Genomic DNA, 23,271 nt, shown 5'->3' with positions numbered 1-23,271 from the left:
AATTGTCTTGAATCAAACAGTACATTTGTGATTTAGTTCTATGTATAAAGTGGCATTTTTCAACTATCTAACTTAATATATGTTTTAAATAGGTTTTAGACTAGGTTTTTAATTATTATTACTATTATTTTAATTTTTAAATACTCTGTAGTGTGTTTGTGTTGTGGTCTTTGGAGCACTGTGCTGGAGTAGCTTTCAAATTTCATTATATTTGTAGAATGCAATGACAATAAAGGTATTCTCTTCCTTTCCCTTCCTTCCCCTTCCCCTTCCCTTCCCTCCTCTCCTCTCCTAATCAAAATTTGGTTGCTTGGCAACTGGCATGTATTTACAATGACTGCAGCATCTCAAGGTCATGTAATTACCATTTGCAACAGTGACAGCCATTTTCTGACATGCAAAGTCAATGAGGAAAGCCAGATTTGCTTAATGACCGCATGACTGACTTAACGACTGCAATAATTCGCTTAACAATTGTGGCAAAAAAGTCATAAAATTGGAAACAACTCACTTAAACATCGCCTTGCTTAGTAACCGAAATTCTGGTCCCAACTGTTGTCATAAGCTGACCATATTTAGATTTCTAAATTCAGTTGAGTATTATTCCCTAAGGAGTTCTACCAAGTGCAACAGACGAAATTAGAGCTGTGACATCTAATCTGGATGGCATTTGTAAGCTAGCAAAGGACAGTGCCCTGCATAATAGGCTCAGGGCCTGAAGTGACTCATATGGGATTTCTTTTTCTTTTCCCTCAAGAAGAATAGGCTTACTACATTTGCTTTCCAGGGATGATAGGAACAAGGCTGCCTAGAATTTTGAACTGTGACAGTTCCTATGTTGCTTTGCAATACTCCTTGTGAACATTATCTGTCTAATATAACATATAATGGAGCTATTTCTGCTCCTTACAAAAATGTAGAAGAGAAGTATTAGCACTCTCAGTGTTACTATTATTATTTATTAAATTTGTTATGGGAGCCCATTACAGTAAACTCAATACCACAGTCATTTAGAAAAAAACTACACACAACTTTTCTAACTGAATTCTTTTCTTTTTAATACATTATTTATTAAATTTCCTTAAAAAATAAAAATATAGAATTAAAAGTTAGAAAAATGAGAAAAATGCAAAAAGAAGGGAAAGAATGACTTTCGACTTTCTTTAGTGTGTAGAATGCAAAACCAAAAACCAAAAACCCCTCAACCTTTTGCTTTATATTTCACAACATTTCAAGCCATTTCTAAAATTATAACATTACAAAGCCACCCAGAGTCACTTTGTAGGGGAAATGAGCGGCATAAAAATTTGAATAAAAATAAATAATAAATATAAACTCATTCTAATAATCAAAATCTAAAAACAAAGGGTTTTTTTTAGTTTTAAGCAGAAAGTCCAGAAGTAGAAACAAAACTAGACATATTCTTTTCGTTAAAACAATTTTGCCACCAACACTAATTCAATCTCCTTTATCATTCACTCTTCCATAGTGGGAACTGATGAGTCTTTCCAGTTTTCTGAGTTCGATTTATATTTCTCCACTTTTCCCCTCTTTCATATTAGACAATGTACCCAACTGCTAAGATCAATTTGGTACACAATTTCTTGTTTGTTTCTTAAGACAATTTGCTCAGATAATTTGTTACTTTATTTCTTTGGGTGAGTATTTACTATATTTTTGATTTTTCTGAACTTTCATGTTATCAGAGCTTCACTTGAGTCTTATTGATACAGACAAGTAGTCCAAGTGCAAAAAATATCCCCAAAGTTTGAAGTTTGTTTTATTTATTTCATAAAGTCATCTAATCTGTGACAGTGTGAAAAAAAAATAACGCTGTCCCTTACATTCAGTGACTTACTGTACCACTTTTTAGTCACAAAAACTGCAATCAAATGTTCCTTATACTTGATTATCAGGCTCCTATTTCACTATGTAGAATTCTGTCCCATTCCTCTATGACATCTTTAACTCAGGAACATATGAATTTTTCACCATAAATTGCTCATTTCAGATCCTCTGATAATAGTTCTGAAAGTTAAATCTGGAGTTTAGCCTCACTATTTCAAAATATTCAGTTTGTTTATCTTCATCTGTTCTGTTCGGGACTTGCTTGTAAGTTTGAGACCACTGTCTTGCTGTATGACCCATTTGCACCAGATTCATCTAAGTGATAATTAAATGTTTTTTCTTATAGAATTTTCTTATACCAAGCATCATCCATGCTCCTGCCAATAATGAAAAATTGACTAGCTCCTGAGCAGTGGTGGGATTCACATTTTTTTACTACCAGTTCTGTGGACGTGACATGGTAGGCGTGGCAGAGGAAGAATACTGTAAAATCTCCAGTCAGAGGTGGTATTTGCCGGTTCTCTGAGCTTCTCAAAATTTCTGCTACCAGTTCTCCAGAACTGGTCAGAACCTGCTGAATACCACCTCTGGTCCTGAGGCAACCAAATATCCCCAAACACACTACTACGTCTATGCCTGCCCATTTTATTAGGAATTCAGTGTTTGAGTTCCATCAATCAAAATAATACCTATGTGCCCCCAAATTCCACTTTTTATTCATCTACTTATGCATATGACATTTTTTTAGAAATCTGAAGAATCATTTAAGTCCTTTTTTGCAAATTTGAAGTGAACATGAATATTCCTCTTAAGGCTATGGTTTCTACCTTCCTTTTCTCCTATGAATCCCATTTTGAACCAGTGCTTTTCTGATAATAAAATAATGTCTGCTGACTCTAATCAAGTCAGGAGTAATTATGATAGGAAATCACTCTTGGATAAATGCATTTATAACTGTTCACAATGCTTGCTTTCTGAACCAACGGCATTACAGAATTTTAGAAATGGATTTGTAATGTTTCTATATTTTTAGCATCAAGATTTATAGAAGTCTTCAGAAATTTCTTCATAATCTCTGTGGTGAGAACCCTATTGTCCTGGTAGGCCAAGTCTGTTTTATTTAGAACAGTATGTCCTAAAATAGTCCCAATTATTTAATGAAGAATTTACATAACTGCCTCTAATTAACCTTTTAAGCAATGGGATCTTTGGATCATTTTTCACAATAAATAAATGAACAAGTATGTTTTGGCTCATTGGTTTAATTAGCTGTAAGATTTGGGTAGAGAAGAAATCATAATTTAAGTCATATTTATGCAGAGATATTGAAAATTCAAAAGGGTTCATCAACTTTACTATTGTATAATTTATATATCTTATTTGCTCATTTTGTCTATCCTTTTTTTGATACTGGAGTAGCCACAAATTCACACACACACACACACACACACACACACACACACACACAGAGAGAGAATGCATTAGCTACTGCATCATATTCATTTCCTCCACAAACACATGCTACTCCATTTGTACTCAGTGTACTTGAGGCTGTCTTCACAGAAAGCTCAACTTGTTAGAGCTTCCAAAAAGAGGCATTTAACATTTTGGAGGCATAGAATTCTACTGTGCCAAGCTAAAGAGACAACTATGCAGTCAACAGAGAAACACAGAGAAAGTAATTACATTAATAAATGGTTCCTAAATACTTGATTAATTTAGAAATAATACATGTAATATTTATTATTAGTGGGCAACTTATTGAGATAACTTGGGTGTATAATTTAGAAGTATTTACATGTAAAATTTAAATATTTAAAGTATACAATTAAAGTTTAAAACATAATAAAGTAGTAATTATTAACAATAATTCTTCATTTATAATTAACACATTTGGCTTACTCAGTTTGATATCATGACCATTGCTATCTGCCATCATTACTCCATCAATATCATGTCAATAAGAGATAAATGGCACAAAAGGTTTGTCCTGACTGCCTTTACAAGCATGTGATAGTGAAAGTTATATGGAAGCAAGACAACACCACTTACTGACGTCAAAGGCATATAATACATTGCAAGCTCCTTCAGTATCATTACGGCCTCCCCAGATGTAGATAGTGTCATCAATCAGCACCGCAGAATGCCCATATCTCATATAAGGAACTTCTCTCACATGGTCCCTGCTGTTTGTCCACACTGGGGGTAGTTTGGTCCAGCGCAGTGAGACTATTAGAAAAAAGCTCAGAAAGTTCTATCAATCAATCAATCAAAAATAAAAATCATAATTAATTAAGATAAGAAAGAGAAACCGCACTATATAATTTTACTATAATTGTATATTTATATAATTACATTTGTTTTCTTAAGTTTTCGTGGTACTTATATGTATGGTATTCAGCTTTGTTCGGGTATTTTCCCACGTCATTATAGTTGTGCTTTTAAAGTTGTAGCTACAACTTTAAAAGCACAACTATAATGATGTGGGAAAATACCCGAACAAAGCTGAATACCATAATTACATTTATATATACTTATAGAATATATCACATACTATACTTATAATTATAGTATAATAGTATAATAGTACAAGTCAGAGTGACCAAACTGGTTAATGGAAAAGGGTGATAAAAATTCCTGGTAACCGCCTGCATAGAGGGGAACAATAGAAAATAAGGGTTAGGGTGGACTAAATTACTATCCTTAGTTGTACCCCTACCACATGTAGCATTTTCCATGATATCAGTCAGTTTTTCACACATTTTAAGCAGCAGTTGTACCACAGACATGACAAACTCACTATTCTGTACAAACTAATCTTGGACCAGCTTATCACTTGCTAGGATTCTATCAACTACTTTATTTGTTAATGGTTTTATCTGCTGTGTTCTATAATTGTTGGTTTTAAGGTTTTAATATCTTTATGATGTAAGCTGCCCAGAGTGGTTAGACATGAGATGGGAGGCAAATAAATTCCATAAATAAATAAATAATCTAAAAGGTATATGCAGAGTACTGGCACCTCAGGATTATATAGATAATGGGAAACTATATAGGATTCCCTTATGAATTTATCTAACATTTCTTACTAAATAAACAATAAGGAGAGCTTTGATTTTCTTGAGATACAAGCTGATATATTACACAGTTCAAATTTGGCAAATAAACACTTAATATTATAAATCAGTAAATGGTCTCTTGCAATATACTAATAACCTGGCACTTCCATTTTTCTCCAAAACACAATATTGTTTTACCTATGCTTCCCCTAAATATATAATTTTACTGAAAAGGAATCATGTAACATTTTAATATGAGAAATTCATCTGTCTCATCCCCATAATTGAATATTTTTAAATTATCAGTAACCTCATCTATGCTTGATTGCTGACATATTGAATTAAAAACAATTAACATTCAATAAACATAAACATATATATTTGATTTTTTTAAAATAAAGCATAATTAAATCCCGTTTCTCTAAACCTTAACATTCATCAACTTACCTGCATTAAATACGTGAACATCAATCTGTCGTAGAGTCTCATAATCTTCACCAGAACAGTAACCACCAAAAGAGTACACTTTATGTCCAACAGCCACAGCAGCGTGGTTTACTCTTCGAGGCCCACCTTCTAAATGAACTGTCCACCGTAACATTCCCTTTTATGAGTGTTCAATCCTTCCAAGTTATCGGTAGAGGCATTAGATTTTAGTGCCAATAAGGCTAACCAATCATATTAGGTCATAGCCACAGAAATCTGCAGATTAAAAAAAAACAAAAACCAGAATGTTTAAAATTCAGTCTGAATCTAAATACAGCACTTGTCACACAAGGTAAGGTTTTAAACAATTGTTTTGAACATTATGCATTTCTTTCATTAATGCTGGGATCAGTTAAAAATAATTTACACTCCAAGGTAGCAGCATATACCACAAACTATAATCAAAAACATATGTAATTGATACCAAAATAGTAACATACATATAACCATAATCACACGATTATAAGTTAACCTTTATTGTCACTTTTTTCTGTAAACACACTGGCACACATTAAAAAATTAAATTCTGATGCCCACTCGCAAAAAAGAACACACACGTTTAAACACCCCCCAATATCCATACCCATTCTAATACATGTACATACATATACATGAGATTTTATATATATGTGTGTTTGAGCTGGAGGTATCAGGGGGGAATCTGTTTGTGCCTAGGTGTTTGCCTGACTAGTGGTGTGGAGATTTTTTTGTTTGTGAGTGCAGGCTTCCAAATAATTGACAGTCTGGTGGAATCATGAGCATGAATAGAAGAGCTGATTCCACCAGACTGTCAATTATTTGGAAGCCTGCACTCACAAACAAAAAAATCTCCATACCACTAGCCAGGCAAACACCTGGGCACAAACAGATTCCCCCCTGATACCTCCAGCTCAAACACACCCCAACCAGGCACCCAGATGAAACCTAGTTTCCTAACAAATGATAGCCATCCATTTACTCTGAGCCAAGCTGCACTAAAAGCCTCCAATACAGGAACACAATGTTGCCAGCCAATCAAGACACAAAAAAGCCACAAAACAGACAGAAGATATTAGAAACACCAATCAAGCAGAACACAGCAAACTCCAAGACCAATAAACACAGACCAAGACTCCCAACCAATCAGGATGAAGAAAAAAACATTCTGGCACAGCAGTAGGCTAGCCCCAAAACTGAAACAACTGTAAAAGTCTGGCTCACAGACGAACACAATACAGAAGCCTGATGATGGCAGATGAGATTCTGCCAAAATGTTGCTACAACTTTAAAAGCACAACTATAATGATGTGGGAAAATACCCGAACAAAGCTGAATACCATACATATATATATATTCTTAAGTTTTCGCGGGTATTTATATGTATGTTATTCAGCTTTGTTCATTTATTTTCCCACGTCATTATAGTTGTGCTTTTAAAGTTTAGCAACATTTCGGCAAAATCTCATCTGCCATCATCAGGCTTCTGTATAGTGTACAGTGTTCGTCTGTAAGTCAGACTTTCACAGCCATTTCTCTTTTAAATTTGGTGCTAGCCTACGCTATATAGAAGCCTGATGATGGCAGATGAGATTCTGCCGAAATGTTGCTACAACTTTAAAAGCACAACTATAATGATGTGGGAAAAGACCTGAACAAAGCTGAATACCATACATACATGCATACATACATACATACATATATTTTGAATTAATAGCAGAAAAAAGTGTCTTGAGAGTTAACAAGGTTGATATTATATGGTACAAAACTATTACAGAATCTAGTTGTTCTGCTTTGGATATTGTGAAGACTCCTCCCAGAATGTAACGAAGACAACCCAGTCATGGAGAGGATGTATAGCATCCCTGACAATATTGTGGACTCTGGTCAGCATCACTTATATGTCATGTCCAGGATAGAAGGAAGTGAACTTCTGATAATCTTTTATGCCTTCCTGTCCAAAACAGTAATACTTCCAAACCACACAGTAATATGACAGGATGCTTTCAATCTCCCTCTATAAAAGCGGTAAAGATGGGTGAATGAAGATGTGCTCTTCTTTTAGGACATAGAAAATGCAGGTGGTGCTGTGCCCGCTTCACCAGTGTCTCACTGGTGTCTCACAGGTGAGCTACCAAACTAACCTGCTCATCAGCTGCACACCCAGAAACTGGATAGTACTAATCATCTCCACAGGCAAATCGTTAATACACAGAGATGTATGGCTGTGCCTGCCTTTTCTGAAATTGAAAATGATTTCTTTTCCTTTTCCTACATTTAAAATCAAGCTGTTTTTATTATACCATTTCATCAAACCCTCTACCTCAGGGGTGTCAAATTCAAGGCTGGATCCACCTGCATGGCTATTCTGGAAACTGTAAGGGGCTGGCTTGCATCATTTCAGCCTGGTCCACAACATGCCGGGGGTGTACGTGCACACAGGCCCAGTTCTATGTCGCCATGTGCAGGGCAACAAAAGTAGTTTGTGGAATTTCAGTAAAAAAAATAGTTCAGACCTTCCAACCTCACGAGATCTTTTTTTTTTTTAATGAGAAGTTGGAAGGTCTGAACTTTTTTTTTTTTTTTACCGTAATCCCAGACTACTTTAGTTGCCCTGCATGGCGTGGCGGTGAACAGAGCTGGAAAGCATGTTAGTGAAGGGATGTGGGTGCCTTTGGGGGTTGGGGTGGGGGGGGAATGAGGGTTTGGCATGGGTGGCCTGGCTGAAGGGCCCTCAGGTAAGGTGGGGTGGGTGGGGCAGCATCCATTACCTTGCTTCAATCTTCTTTGTTCTTCACCACTTCTTCTCCTTGCTTAATGGAGCAGGAGGCTGAGCAATGCACTGGTGCAGCGGCCACAAAGTGAGGCAGTGGGGGGTGGGGTGGAGGATGAAGTAAGGCGGAGGTGCAGAGATGCCTCCCCTACCTTGCACTGGCTTACTTGAACACCGGCCAGGTACTGAAGTGCCACCACTGCCACTGCAGCAAGAGAGAGAGAGAGCAAGAGAGCGAAAGAGCAAGAGAGCTCTCCAACTTCTGTGTGTGTATGAGAGAGAGAGAGAGAGAGAGAGCTATCCATGCTTCAGCCAGGGCACCCAAGCTGCTGGCAGTGGCAGTGGCAGCAGGAGCCACTTGAGCAGCCATGATCCCCACTCCCCAACCAGCCAGCCCCACCTGAACTACTCCCTGGCTCTTGCCGTTCTTCTCCTCACCTTTCCCACTCAAGCGGTGGTGGGCTCTACGAGACAACAGGGTCTCTTATTTCTCCCACAGTGCAGTGAGCACCAGCAGGCTGGATGTGGATGTGAGGGGCCTGGCCTCGCAGTGCATCCTCGCTCAGTTGAAAGCTTTGTTCCTGCCTTCAAACAGTAAGGCCAGTGCACGCAAGTGAGCAGCGCACCTGGGCCATGGATGGTGTTGGTTCCTGTGCCTGGCTGACTCCAATTCCATGGCCTGTCTGAGGGCAGGAACAAACCCTTCAGCTGAACAAGGAAGCACTACGGAGCCAGGCCCCTGTCACCCTCATCCAGCCCGCTGGAGTTCACCTCACTGGGAGAGGAATGGGAACTCATTCCACAGAGCCCACTGCCACTTGAGTGGGGGGAGGAGGAGGAGGAGAAGAGCAACAAGGCTTTGCGCCAGCTGACTGGTCAGGCAGGGAAGTCAGGTGGTGCTGGCTGGCTGGAGAGGGGGAATCATGACTGCCGCTGCCAGCAGTTGGAGTGCCCTGACTGTGTCCCAGCTGAAGAAAGCAGAGACACAGCAGCAGGCTTGCCTTCAAAGATCACTCTAAGCGTCCATTTGCACGCATATCCCGTTTGCATGCAAGCATGCTCTGTGGGACAATGAGGTTTCATTCTTCCCAGGCGTAGTGAACGCTAGAAGGCTGGATTCAGGTGGGAGCAGCGCACTTGAACAGCAAGGCCTGCATGTGCAAGCAATTAACACACCCAGGCCATGGATGGCATTGGTTTCTGCAACCAGTTGATTCTTCCCGGCTCTGCCCATGGGATGAGTTGTTGAAGATATACAGCAGTGGCCCCCAACCTTTTTTGTGCCGCGGCCCGGTACCGGCATCACAAAATGATCTGCGGCCCAATACCAGCATCAGCACACATGACAAGGCAAGGCGAGCCAAGCGACTGGCCGGCCAGCCATCCCCGCTTCTCCCCGCCACCTTCAACCCCTCCTTTGTACCTTTGTCGATGGGCTTCGCTTTGGGATGGCCGGTCGGCTCGCCTTGCCTTGGGTGCTGAAAGAATCCTCACGCCTTAGTTTCGTTCGAAGCCCCCCCCCCCTTCAATGAAACCAAGGTGCGAGGATTCCTTCAAACGCCGCTTTCCAACCGGAAAAGCTCACCCAGAAGCACTTTCTCGTCAAACAAGATGGCGGCGCCCAGCAAACCGGCGGCCCGGTAGGAAATGTTCCTACCGGTGGTTGGGGACCCCTGATATAGAGAACCAGGTTGGGACAGACCATCTTAGAGAAAGTCTAATGTAGCTATGTGGTTGCTAATAGACAACACCAATTTGTTTGCACATAATTGATACAATTTGCCTTGAACATTTTTAGTTTTGCCCCTTAGGGTACTACCAAAGTTGATGGCCCTGGGGTAATCTGATGAATTAGATAAATTCATGAGCTTTTCATCACAACATTTTAATCAGTGTATTCTTAGTGCAATTTGAATCATTCCTCTTCATCATATAGCATCCTTATGAAAAAGTGTATTTAGAAACTAAATTATTAAAAATTGCTATTGAGAAGTACTTGGGCAATTTCACTAATATCTATTTTTCAATTATTATTTTCCTACTTTTAAAACAGATTTAGTCTGATTCTTTTATTTTTTATTTTTTTATTTTATTTATTTTCAAAGTGCATATGCATTTACATTTTAACAGTACTGTGTCAACATTTACATATATTTACAATTATATTCCATATCAAACCTTATTTCTCTTCTCTAACCATAAATACATTTTCCATACCTCATAAAACTCTAGTCTGATTTTTTAAAATTGCACTAATAATAAAATAGGAATTGTGAAAGGACATGAGCAAAAATAAAAACAAGTTTAAAAATCATATTCAAATCAAAATGTTTTCTTGATCTTCTCTTTGTAAAAGGGATTGACCCAACTCATATGGTGATTGAACACTATAATCTCAATCACCCCCAACTAGAGCCTAGAAATATCTTTCCTAAAATTCTCTAGTGTTGTCCCAGGGATAAGCAACCTCTGCCCATAGGGTTACATGCTATATTTGACCTAATTTTACAAGATGGTACTTCAGATTTCTGCCAAAAGTGATTTGCTCTGTGCCTGGAATGCTGCTATGTTTGGAGCACAGACAAAAATTAAGGGGAATATTAGATACAAAAGGGATCATGATGAAAAGTATTAGAAGTGGACAAAGAATACATATTTAGCTTGTAGCTCTTATCTACAATTCAGTTATATTTTTGAGTAGAATACAGCATAAGGCAGGGTATCAAACTCACGTCGTCATCACATGATGTATCGTGGCTTTCCCCCCCTTCACTATACTGGCTGTGGGTATGGCCAGCACGTGACACATCGGGCCCACGGGCCGGGAGTTTAATAGCCCTGGCCTAAGGAATTCAGCACAATCATTTTAATCACATAGTGCATGTGTGTTAGAGAGGGACAAGAAGCCTTCTCAGGTGGATTCCATCCATAGAAGATTCAGATGAGGTACCAGGTAGTTCCACTTTAAGGGACAAAGACCATCACATTGTATGCTCATCAGCATGATTCTAATCCAGAGATTTGACCATCTAGCTGCAATATATTTCAAGAGCCAAAGAGAAGGGAAGCCAGATTGTTTCAAAACAGCAACAAATCAAGACAAATCCTTTAAAAAATCCCTAAAAAATCAAGACCTCATGGTTTTTACTCTCAAGCAAGCTAGCATATCAATCAAGGCTAATTACTGTTGATGATGCTCAGGTCCATCTGGAAGTTCCCAGTCTAACAGCTTCTTCCTGAGATCAATAAGAGGCTAGAATCCATATCCGTATCTTTATGTCTTTTATGATTTGATCTCCTTGGAAATTCTAATGTTTACCTGGTCTTGTCCAGTTGTTCTAAGTTTTGAACCTTAATTGTTAATTAGAACTTTGTGTGTCACAGAAATCAAGGGCTAAATTTCCATTTAATAGACAGTTTCTGCCATGACTGGTATCATACCGGACAATTTTGTGAGACAGCAATTTGCTCATATAACAAGCAACACAAAAATATGTGACTGAAATCTGGCTCAGATGCGTGTGAAATACAGTCCCTGTTTTCCCTTGTTTGTCCAGTTTCCATCTTCTCCTGCTTCACACAAATACACAAACAAACACGCACACCCCTCTTTGTTCAGTCATTCAGACACATAATCAATCAAGTTGAATACAGGTAGCTCTCGACTTATGACCACAATTGAGCCCAAAATTTCTGTTGCTAATTGAGACAGTGGTTAATTTTGCTCCATTTTACAATCTTTCTTGCCACAGTTGTTAAGTGAATCACTGCAGTTGTTAAATTAGTAATCCAGTTTTTAAGTGAATTGGGCTTCCTCATTGAATTTGTTTATCAGAAGATCACAAAAGATGACCACATGACCTTAGGACATTGCAATGGTCATTAATATGACCAATTGCCAAGCATCCAAACTCTGATCATATAACCATGCCACTTGTAACTTTGAATTGTTACTAAATAAATGGTTGTAAGTCAAGGACTACATATAGTCAATCAGAAAAATGTGCAATATGTTATTATAACCACAGGTAATTATTTATACATATACATACACACATATAATTTCTTTTATGACTGTAAGCTGTCCAGAGTTACCCTGTGATAAGGATGATCTATCAATTCTATAAATAAACAAACAAACAAATAAATAAAACTATCAGTCAATGTGATATTTGCTGGCTGTTTATATACCGCAGCATGTCTTGCCAGTAGTGTTGGGGTGTTATTTTCTCCATAGTAGTTTCTTGATTAGGGCATTGTTTTCTTCTTGATTGTTTGTCTGATGTTAATTTCTACTTGTCTGCTGCTGAAGAGGATTTGTTGTGGCCTTTTTGTTTTTCACCTAGCTTTTTTATTGTCTCTTTTGAATGGTGGCTAAATGTCTCTGTTGATGGCTAACATATCTAAGTGCCAACCTTCCAGGAATTTCCTACTGATTTTAGATTTAGCTTCATCTAGAATGATCAACGTTTTCCAGTTGAAATTATGTTCGAGTCTGTCCATGTGTCTAAGTAGTTTTTAATCATGTTTTCTAACTGTAATTGATGTTCATGGATGCCTCTGCTACTTTTATGCCTGTGCATCCTACCTAGTGGCTGTTACAGACAACAGATAACAGATAATCAGAGTTGGAAGGGACCTTGTAGGTCATCTAGTCCAGCCCCCCGCCCAAGTGGGAGACCCTACACCATTTCTGACAAATGGCAGTCCAATCTCTTCTTGAAAGTCTCAAGTGATGGCGCTCCCACAACTTCCGAGGACAAGCTGTTCCATTGGTTGATCGTTCTCACTGTCAGAAAGTTTCTCCTTATTTCCAGGTTAAATCTCTCCTTGTTCAGTTTCCATCCATTATTCCTTGTCTGGCCTACAGGCGCTTTAGAAAATAGCTTGACCCCTTCCTCCCTGTGGCAGCCCCTCAAATATTGGAAGACCGCTATTATGTCTCCCCTGGTCCTTCTCTTTACTAGACTAGCCAAGCCCAGTTCCTGCAACTGTTCATTGTATGTTTTAGTCTCCAGTCCCCTAATCATCCTGGTTGCTCTTCTCTGTACTTTTTCTAGTATCAACATCTTTGTGATAATGTGGTGACCAAAACTGGATGCAGTACTCTAGGTGTGGTCTTACTAAGGCTTTATAGAGTGGTATTAGTACCTCCCTTGATCTTGATTGTATCCCTCTGTTAATACGATTTAGGATTGCATTAGCTTTTTTGGCTGCTGCTGGACACTGCTGGCTCATGTTTAGCTGGTTGTCCACTAAGACTCCAAGATCCCTCTCACAGTTACTGGTATTGAGCCTGGTTTCACCCAGTCTATATGTGTATTTTTGGTTTTTCTTGCCTAAATGTAGGACTTTACTTTTCTCTATATTGAATTTCATTTTATTAGATATGGCCCAGTGTTCTAGTCTGTCAAGATCCATCTGGATCTTGAGCCTATCTTCTTGGGTATTAGCTATTCCTTCCAGCTTAGTATCATCTGCAAATTTGGTAAGTTGCATCCCACCAAGTTTCTGTTATTCCAACTATATCATATTTACCTTCACATATTCGTAAGTCTGAGTTCACCATGTTTGTTCCGCAGATTTTGTGCATTTGTATATAGGCACTTGAGATCTTTATGTTTGACACTGTGTTTACTGTCTACATCACCTGTGTTGTGCCTGCCTGTCCCTACTTTCTTGCCACCTGTTTGATTAGTGCACATGGTATGGCACTCACTATTAAATTCTTGGTTTTGGTTGGCATTAAGGTTGATAATTTTACCTGCACAAACATCTATTTTGCATCCACTGGTATCCTTATTAGTTTTAGGTTGCTGGGGACAGAGATGTTCTGAATCCATTAATTCTCTGTCCCCGCTGTTCAGTTAAAATGTTTATCCAGGAAATCTGTGATTTTAATGCCAAGTAACTCAGTCCCTTTCTTTGATGGATGCAAACCATCTCTTTTATACAGTTTTTCATTGGACCAGCTGCAGACATCATGACTAATAAAACCAAAGCCTTCCCTTTTACACCACTCCTTTAGCCACACATTAAACTCTGCTACATGCTGCCCTTTTCCTTTTTGTTCCTTGTATACTGGTAGAACCTCTGAAAAGATAAGCCTGCAGTCCATATTACTAAGTTTATACCCAAGCTCTGGAAGTCTTTCTGAACAGAAAGTACATCCTTCTGGGACAGATCATTTGTACCAAGATGTATAATAGCATCAACATCACAGTCCTTGCTGGCATTCATGACTATCTTAAGAATACGCTTCTTGTCTCTGGCAGTAGCACCTGGTAGACACCTGACCTCTTTCAAAACCTCAGTATTCTTTCCTAAATTTACATCCCTTGCAATTGAGTCCCCAACCAGAAGGCGGCTTCTCTTTTTGGATGCCTTGCTCTTCTTGTGTAACTGGTGCATTATACCTGCTTCACACTTTCTCCTTTCCAAAGTAAGTTCTTCTTCTAGGACCATGATACCCAGCTTACTTAAGTTATCATTATCACAACTACCGGGACCTGTCACTTTAGTGTCCCTATTAAGGTCAGCAAGGACATTGTATTTGTTATGCTGGGACACAGCAAAAGTTTTGTGTTTATGGTCCACAGCTCTCATCCTGCCAGATCCCACAGTTGTCCATACTGCCCTTTTCCTGTAGGATCTTTTTGGTAGTGGGGGCTGGTAGCATGGCAGCTCAATAGATGGCTGGATTGGGCACCTAATTTCTGCTTGGAGAGCACAGATTAGAGATTCTAGATAGGTAAACTGTCCATGTAGGCTGGCAATTTTTTTTACAAAGAGGACAGTGTCCAAGTTTGAAAAGAGTACTGTTCTTATACTGTATGTTACAGATGATTCCTGTTTTTTTCTTCCTGGACTACTGGGTCTTTTAGTTTATTTAAGATGTTTTGGAGGTTTTAGTTGATTTGTGTACTATGTGTGTGACTGCAATAATCTGTTGGTTGCTTCTGAAATGTTTCTGATGTATGGCAGTGATATTCTATTTATAGCTTGTGTTGGTTGTGCTGTAATGGGTTGAGTGGTCAGGCATGTTTTGATAAAGTATTATGGGTATGCACAGATGTAAAGCTATGTAAGCCATAGGGTCATACAGGACAATCCCAAGCTTGTTCAGCCTCCCCTGATCAAAACTGGAAAGTAGCAGAAAATGTACACTTATCATAATATCCGTACTGACCTAATATTACAAATTATTTGGAATGTTGACAATTTAAGTAAATTATTTTGCCAACCTCAGAACACAAATGGTAATATTATGTTCAATTACATGTACAATTGAAAAATAGCCCATGCTCAATTACATGTGCAACTGAGAGAAGGTGACATTACAAATAATCAGGTTTGTTTACATAGTAAGTTTGAAAAATTAATGTATAAATTATACTTAGGATTGAGTATGAAAAGTTTCCAAAACTGCTTTCAACTATGCAAATCAAAATGACACACCAAAACATAATTTGGTTGTTGCAACATTTAGAAATGTTATTCAAACCTGAAGTACTCAGCATATTTCTCAGATCATATTGTAACAACAATATTCGTTATGCTTTAAAAAGTTTAAGATGGTAGGAACCTTTTTCAATGACCTTAAAATCTAAATCTTGTATATAGGGATATAGACAATATAGACAATAAAAGTTGTAACACAAAAAAAACAGTTCTACAAAACAAGTAAAACCAAATAAAATAAACTTGATACCATAACATTTTAAAATTAATTTTTTAACTCCAAGAAGATACAGAAGAAATCAAAATAAAAGTAATACATAGAAAAGTACAAGTGTGTCAAGAGTTGTTAACAGTCTGACTTCTTCTGCATAACTTAAACAGTCTGGCTGTAATTATTCAGTTCTAGTGATTAATATTAACTCAGTTTCATTTTAGACCTGCAGGGATAAACAATTTTGATATTATTAATAATTTGCAGCAGTAACAAACCTCTACTTTTCTAATACCTTAATTTCTCAAATTTATGCAACGATATATAAATTCCCTACCATGCCGTGGCTTTAGTTCTTCCAGATATAAAACGTGAAAGGTTGTGGTTTTACCACATGGTTTAGAATATTAAAAATAGATCCAGACAGGTTGAAGCAATCCATGCTGACTGTTCTATTTTAGGCACAATCCAACACCCCATTACATTCATAAGTAAATCTATCCAGTTCTTTTTTGCATTTCTGACTTCTGATTTATTCTTTTGGCTAATTATTCCAAGACAGCAGGATAGAAGCCAATAGTAACCATCTGTGATGAGGTTCAGTTCTAACAATTCTGGACTGATAGCTAGCTAGCATGAGTCACTTATAAACTAAGGCAGAAAAGTTGTAAACATCTAGAAGACTCCTGAGAAACAACAAACCTGGGCTTACTTTTATGCTATCTCTCTCATAAAATCAGAACAATCTTCCTGGGTTAAGCTATAGGCAGATCTAATCCTGCTTTGTGACACACAATGGTTAAGTATCCATGTAAGGCAGGGGTGTCAAATTTGATTACATTGAGGGCCACATCACAGTTGTGTTTGACTTCGGTGTGTGTGTGTGGGCATGGTGGGTATGGCCAGCTCAACCTCACTCGTTTTGGGGGCACCTGTGGTGGCCCAGGAGGGGCTGGGAGGGATCCACTTTTGCTAGTAGTTTGTTTTGCTAGTACTCTGCCTGTGAAAATGGAGCTTAGGGGACCCCACGTGATCCCCCCAGGCTTAGTTTTCAACTGTGACAGCCTCCTGCAGCCCTTTGCTAGCAAAAAGGTGACCCCCCCGAGCTCCATTTTCACTGTTAGAAAGTCAAGGCTCATGATTTAATTGGACTAACTGCCGGAATCCTGACACAGAGGCACTCTGGGCCAGTCCTTCGCTGTTTCCAGGCAGCCCTGTGGACCAGATCTAAGCACCCCATAGGCCATATCCAGCCCACAGGCCTTGAGTTTGATACTCCTGATGTAAGGCATACTAGTGATTCAGAAGACATTAATAGTTTTGCACTTATTAGCTGACACTGATACTGTAGCCTGCTGAATTGCTAACAATAAATTCTAGATTTTTATTTATTAGTAGAAAAAGTTATTTCTTCTTCTCTTACCTGTAGTACACCAGATACGTCTTCTCTTACCTGTAGTATAACCAATTATGGCGAAGCTATGACACATATGTCAAACATGACATGTCACAATGTTTTGGATGACACATCAGCATTAATCAACCTTTGACAAAGTATGCCCCATTCATGAGTAATTATTAGAGGCTCTGAAGGCCACGTGAGAATGGGGTGTGTTCTCACTCAACCTCCAGAAGTGGCAGAAGTAGGTTATGTTCTTGCATTCCCTCCAAACCCTCTGAAAATTGTGCAAGAATGGAGCATGCTTTCACATAGTTCTGTAAGCTGCAAAGGCTGCATTATTGATAATTAGAATAACATAATTAGAACATTATCTGAAACCATTTCAAAAATGAAGGCTTCATGTGACCCAGAGCTGCTTTGGGTAAGCCACAGAGGCTGGTTAAAAGAAAGGGAACACAGCCTGAAGGTAAGTGATGTAAAGCAAATCCTGTGGATTACACATAATTGGACCCAGAGGTGGAATGCAGCCAGTTCAGACCGGTTCAGGCAAACTGGTTGTTAAGATTTTGTGCAGGTCGGAGAACTAGCTAATCGTGCCACTGGCTGGCCCTGCCCACTATGCCCCTCCCCAGCTACCTGCCTGCCTGGTGAGCCTTCCTTTGCCTCTGCCAGTGCGAGCAGCCTCCAGCCACCACCTCTTTGCCGGCGCGAACTGAGGCGGCAGCTGCTGCCCCTTTACCAGCCTAAACAGAGTTGGCAGCCACTGCCACTTTGCCGGCACGAGGGGCCTCCTGCCGCCGCCTCTTTGCCGATATGAGCAGCCTCCAGGCACCACATCTTTGCTGGCCTGAACCATGGTGGCAACCACTGCCTCTTTGCCAGCGCGAGATGCCTCCAGCCATCTCCTCTTTGCCATCACAAGCAGCCTCCAGCCACCGCCTCTTTGCTGGTGTGAAGGCCTCTACTTGCCACCTCTTTGCTGGTGCAAGGGGACTCCAGCTGCTGCCTCTTTGCCAGCTGGAACCGAGGCAGCAGCAGCTGCCACCTTGGTTCAGGCCTGCAAAGAGATGGCAGCTGGAAGCCCCTAATGCCAAAAAAGAGCGGTGGCTGAAGTTCCCTTGTACTGGAAAAGAGTAGCGTCTGGAGGCCTCTCGCGGCAGAAAAGAGGTGGCAACTACAAGCCAGTGTCTCAGGGTAGGATCATACCCAGCTACACCAACAAAGACAAGAAGTAGCCGCCCATAGTTTCCTGCGGCAAAAATCTTTTGAAAAACTCTAACTGTTGGGCAGCAAGACCCAGCAAGAGAAGATGCATCGGAGAATCACCACCTTGGAAGGATGGAAGGCTGAGTCAACCTTGAGCCTGGTGAGATTTGAACTGTCAAATTGCAGTCAGCCGGCAGTCAGCAGAAGAAACCTGCAGTATTGCACTCTAACCACTGTGCCACCATGGCTCATTATGGAAGGAGTTAGATGATCTTCATGTAAGAATAAAAATAGTTTACTTTCTTGAGACCTTCTAGTCCCATTCTCACAGTTCAATATCCAAACAACTTCTAAAGCTTCTCTTTCAGTGAAACCCTGGTTTGCAGAAAGTCTCTTACAAACCCCAAAGTATTGTGTGGTTGCAGTATGGTCTCTGATCCCTCAATAGTTTTTCACTTTTTAATATACTACTTAAGCTAATTCCTTTTATAAAACACTATCAAATAGGACACTTTTCTCATTTTCATATTGAAAATGCATCTGAAAATTTGCATAACCTGACTTGTGACTGTTTGGCTATTATATCCCCATTCATATTGTAAAGTGAAACCAATGCATCACAAAATTGTCAATGTAAAGCCATCTATCCTCACTTCCCCCCAAATATTGCCAATATGGCATTCAAAGTAAGATCTAACATCAGCTCCTGTCATGTGGCATCTCTAACTACTGATGCTCTATCCTTGCAAATACCTCTATTTTTCTTTTGCCACTGGTTGAAAAGTGACAGATTTTATGACAACAGATCTCAGGTGTTGAATCCTCTTTTCTGATTTAATGTCTCCCTTTAGTGAAATGTCATTAAAATGACATACCATAAAGAAATAGAAACTGTCAAAGCCCAGTAAGAATGCCAGATGAAGAAAGGCAAAGGAAAGGAAAGTGCACACACTACAATTTATATAAGCTGAATTAACAGCAACAACAAAAGGTTTACAGCAAGCTATGCTCACAGGCTGCCTTCACGAAATCTATCCAGCCACTTCTTATCTCATAAAGTTATTCTAGCTTCCAATAAGAAGAGTCAGTTTGATGTATTAGTTAAGGTACTAGTCTAGAAACCAGATGAATATTAAGCCTCAGGCATGAAAGCTAGTTGGGTGACTTTGGACCAGTCAGTCTCTCTGATCCTAATGAACCTCACAGGATTATTTTTTCAAGGAAAACACGCACGATTTTTTAGAGGTTTGCCATCATGAACTGACCAAATATGTTTTTAAAAGACAGATAAAAATATAATACTAATAACTGCAAGTCAAATATTTATTTTCTTAAATAATACTAACATGTGCCTTGGACTATAGGTTTATCCCTTCTTGGCCTCTTATCTTTTGTTATATGGCCATTCTGTCATCAGAATGAGACAAACACAGAAAGAAGCACTTGTTTAAATCCAATTAGCCATTGCCTCACCTCATAAAATAGCTCCCAACTTCACTCTGGTCCTACCAATATAATCATGATCTTGCTTAACCAGGCGATAGGTTGCAAAACTTTAAGATACAGCTGTAGATTATGCTGCCCGTATGTACACAAAGTACAAATTATCTACCATTATTCCTTCTGGCATATTTTTTTTAATATAGTTATTTTCAAAATATCATAATCTTATAATTTAGTCAGGGGCAACATGCTGATGTCTCAAATTACTAAACCTTATTTTTCTTCAATAGGTAGAACTGACTCTTATACTATAGATCAAAAATCAATATTTCTGAGACCCATGTAACCTTTAATAGAAAGCAGCATTAATATTCCCAATATTTCAGAGATTGCTGTACATTATTACAGGCAGTCTTTGCTTACCAATGATAACTGAGATAGGGAACTCCATCGCTAAGCGACATCATTGGAAAAAGCAGTTCAAGCATTCTTAGATTAGGTGAATTCCACATGATTGTGGCATCCTAGGGTCACCATTTGCAATGCCCTGTCAGTTTCCCCATTACCTTGACTTCTGAGAAGCTGGCAATGAAGGTTACAAATGGTGACCATGTGACTGCAGAATGTTGGAATGTTGTGATTGTAAGCCAGTTGCTAAGCACCTGAATCAAGGTCACATGACTGTGGGAACCCTGCAGTGGCTGCAACTATAAGGACCAGTCGTAAGTCTCTTTTGCTCAGAGTCACAAATTGAAACAGTTGTTGAAATGAATGATTATTAAATGAGAACTACTTGTATATTAGACATGTACAGTCAACTGATTTATTAATTTTGCAGGTGGCATATCATACACAGACTTGCAATATATATTAATATTTCATTTAGATTTTAAAAAGCACAATAAAATATTAATGTCAACTGATACTATATTTCTATACTGAAATTTCTTAATGAAAAATTCTTGATTACTTTGAACAATTCTTAATGGAAATGTGCGTGGATGTGAATGTATACACACACATATATATGGTTTCTTATTAAAGAAACATTACTTTTATTTTAAGAGTCCTTTTTGTCCCAAATTCTCATTCAAAATCAGCAAAGCACTCTGATCTGATGAATAGCTCGGCACTTCAACTATATTGCAGTTTTCCTTAACAATGTATCATAAAAGCTCACAATAAGAACAGACGGCACAGAAAACCAGATACAAATATACTATAATCAAAAGTTCCAGTTAGAATCAAACTACTACACAGCATGACATAAAAATATATTGTTATTATTAGCTCCACAGCAGATTAGAAGGGACAGAAGAAATCTCAGGAGAAATTAATGAAAGTAATATATTTTCTAGAAGAATGTCTTTCAAGGAATTCTACTTTCAGCAAAACAAAGATATCCGAAATACTGTTCTTGGATTTTGTTTTTTTTTTATAGGAAATGGAAATTAATTTATGCTTTGATTTAAATAAAAAATTAAGAAGTGCAAATATTCATATTAGATATGTTACTTGACATCAGCTAGAAATGTAACTATAATTCACATATGCATCATTTGGTTTTTCTTAAACTGCAAATTGTGAACCAATTTTTATATTTGCTCAACTGTATTTGCAATTATATGGACATTACATATATATTGCTTTATCATTGTAGCCCCTTCCCAAATTTCAGAAAAATAATAATAATATTTAAAAATCAAAGTTTGCAGACAACAGGTCTGAGAATGTACAAAACATTTTAAACATATGCTATCACATAAAAAAAGATTTTCTCATAATTATATCTCTTAGAAGGGAAGGAGAGACTAATGCATAAGTAATAAATAACATAAGTTTACATATTCACATAGATAAAGGAGCTCAAGTTTCTAATATAGGTAATGGAGTTCAGGTTACTTCCTATGCCTGTCCTCCTTGGGAAACCAACAGAGGAATAAAAGGAAAAAATATAAAACAAAGAAAACATTTCCCATAAATCAAGAGGCGGCAGCAGTTTGGGAATGTTAGGTGCCAAAAAAAAAAAAAACATTTTCTACTGTAAATCTATGGGATTGTTGTAATAAAATAACATAAAAACACCTGGCCTTATATCTCTGTATATCAACTTGATTGATTCCACTCAACAGATTTCCCCCACAACAGGCATCTCCTATTGCTGACATCACTGGCCAGCAAATCGTGATTTCTTTTATTATTATTTTATTCGGGTATTCGTGTTTGTTTGCATGAAGTATTTCCTAGAGTTATTCTATTTCGTAAAATAATTCCGACGTTCCGACTTCATACCTTTGATTTTTGAGGGGATGTTTGATACTCCACCTCAGTCAGGACATGTGACCCTCGAGGGCACACGCTGGGAGCTCCAGTTCGGGCTACCTGGAAGGGACGGGGGGTGGAAACAAGGCCAAGATGCCTCCTTTAAGACTCACAAAAGGTGCCCGTCCTGTCACACCCCTCAGTGGTCTGGTCTCCCTTTTATATCGGCATGCGTATTATTCTTTTTTTCCCCGGAGGCGGGCCTCCACCGCCATCCCCAGTACCTGACGGCCGCGAGGATTCGGCCGTCCTCACATCCCTCCGAACGGAGCTACGATCTCTTGATTGCACCTCCATAGCCCAGCGCCCCACAACGCGCATCTTGCCCACCTGCCCCGCGGCAGAACCCTGGTGGATCCCGCGTCCTTCTCGGCAGCGGCTCGGAAGGAACTCATTCTCGCTCATTACCTGCCCAGGAGAGAGGGAAGCGGGGCCGACCTGCGGCCCCGAAGGGTCATACCCGCTCTAACGACCCGGCTAAGTCCAGTTTTCTCCTCAGGCGACTCAATCTCTCTCTTTCCCTCTCCCTCATCCAGGCCCAGCCTGTGCTCAGCATCGGCGCGTAAGCGCGGGGGTTGTCCCACTCACTAAGGCAGCTTGGGAAATGTAGTGTTCCATTTTTGCGCGTCGTTTGAAGTGTAAGGTTGCGCGAGAAAAGGTTTCAAGCGCATGTATGGGGGAGCTGTTTCTCTCCTCAGATGTGCGCTTTGGAAATATGGGAAATCCACCAATTTATCGCTCTCTCACTGTCATAATTGAATGAAGATGATCTTTAACCACCAATGAAATTGTTGAGCAAAAGAACAATTAAGGCTGAAACAACTGTTGGACTTGATATTTTTAAAAAGGAGGAGGCGACAGCCAACTGTTTTGTCCAAGAAGTTTTAATAGATTCCTATGTAGGGTTTTGGATTATATTACTTGTAATATTCCTTCCCATTTATACACCATGATTGTATACATTTATACTTTAGGCTTTCAATATGGATAAGTTACACAAAATTAAGCTGTGGAGTGGATGTGTTGTACAAATATAATGGTTAAGAACTCATGAAAAAGAAGCTGACTTTTTAACCGGGTTTAA

General features: G+C 39.0%; 1 protein-coding gene across 9 annotated transcripts in view; it reads right to left on the bottom strand.

Moving 5' to 3' along the window:
* Window positions 1–22,732, bottom strand: part of KLHDC3 (kelch domain containing 3) — a 55,154-nt gene extending 32,422 nt beyond the window's left edge. For 2 of the 9 annotated variants that reach the window (XM_087931749.1, XM_087931798.1), the window contains exons 1-4: window positions 22,596–22,732; window positions 22,158–22,247; window positions 5,355–5,609; window positions 3,901–4,077 (exon numbers count right to left, since the gene is read on the bottom strand). In XM_087931749.1, the coding sequence (XP_087787875.1) occupies window positions 3,901–4,077; window positions 5,355–5,508 (331 nt within the window). In that variant the 5' untranslated portion in view covers window positions 5,509–5,609; window positions 22,158–22,247; window positions 22,596–22,732. Of the gene's footprint in view, window positions 1–3,900; window positions 4,078–5,354; window positions 5,610–16,151; window positions 16,266–20,288; window positions 20,418–22,157; window positions 22,248–22,517 lie in introns of those variants that run through there. The other 7 variants (XM_087931770.1, XM_087931802.1, XM_087931741.1 and 4 more) reach the window with 5 other exon arrangements.
* Between the last annotated feature and the right edge of the window lie 539 nt (window positions 22,733–23,271).

The sequence above is a fragment of the Pseudonaja textilis genome, chromosome 1 (genome assembly GCF_049901715.1).
Source record: "Pseudonaja textilis isolate UNSWEBS1 chromosome 1, rPseTex1.2, whole genome shotgun sequence".
Classification (NCBI taxonomy): Eukaryota; Metazoa; Chordata; class Lepidosauria; order Squamata; family Elapidae; genus Pseudonaja; species Pseudonaja textilis.
This window is presented reverse-complemented; position numbering and strand designations above follow the sequence as displayed.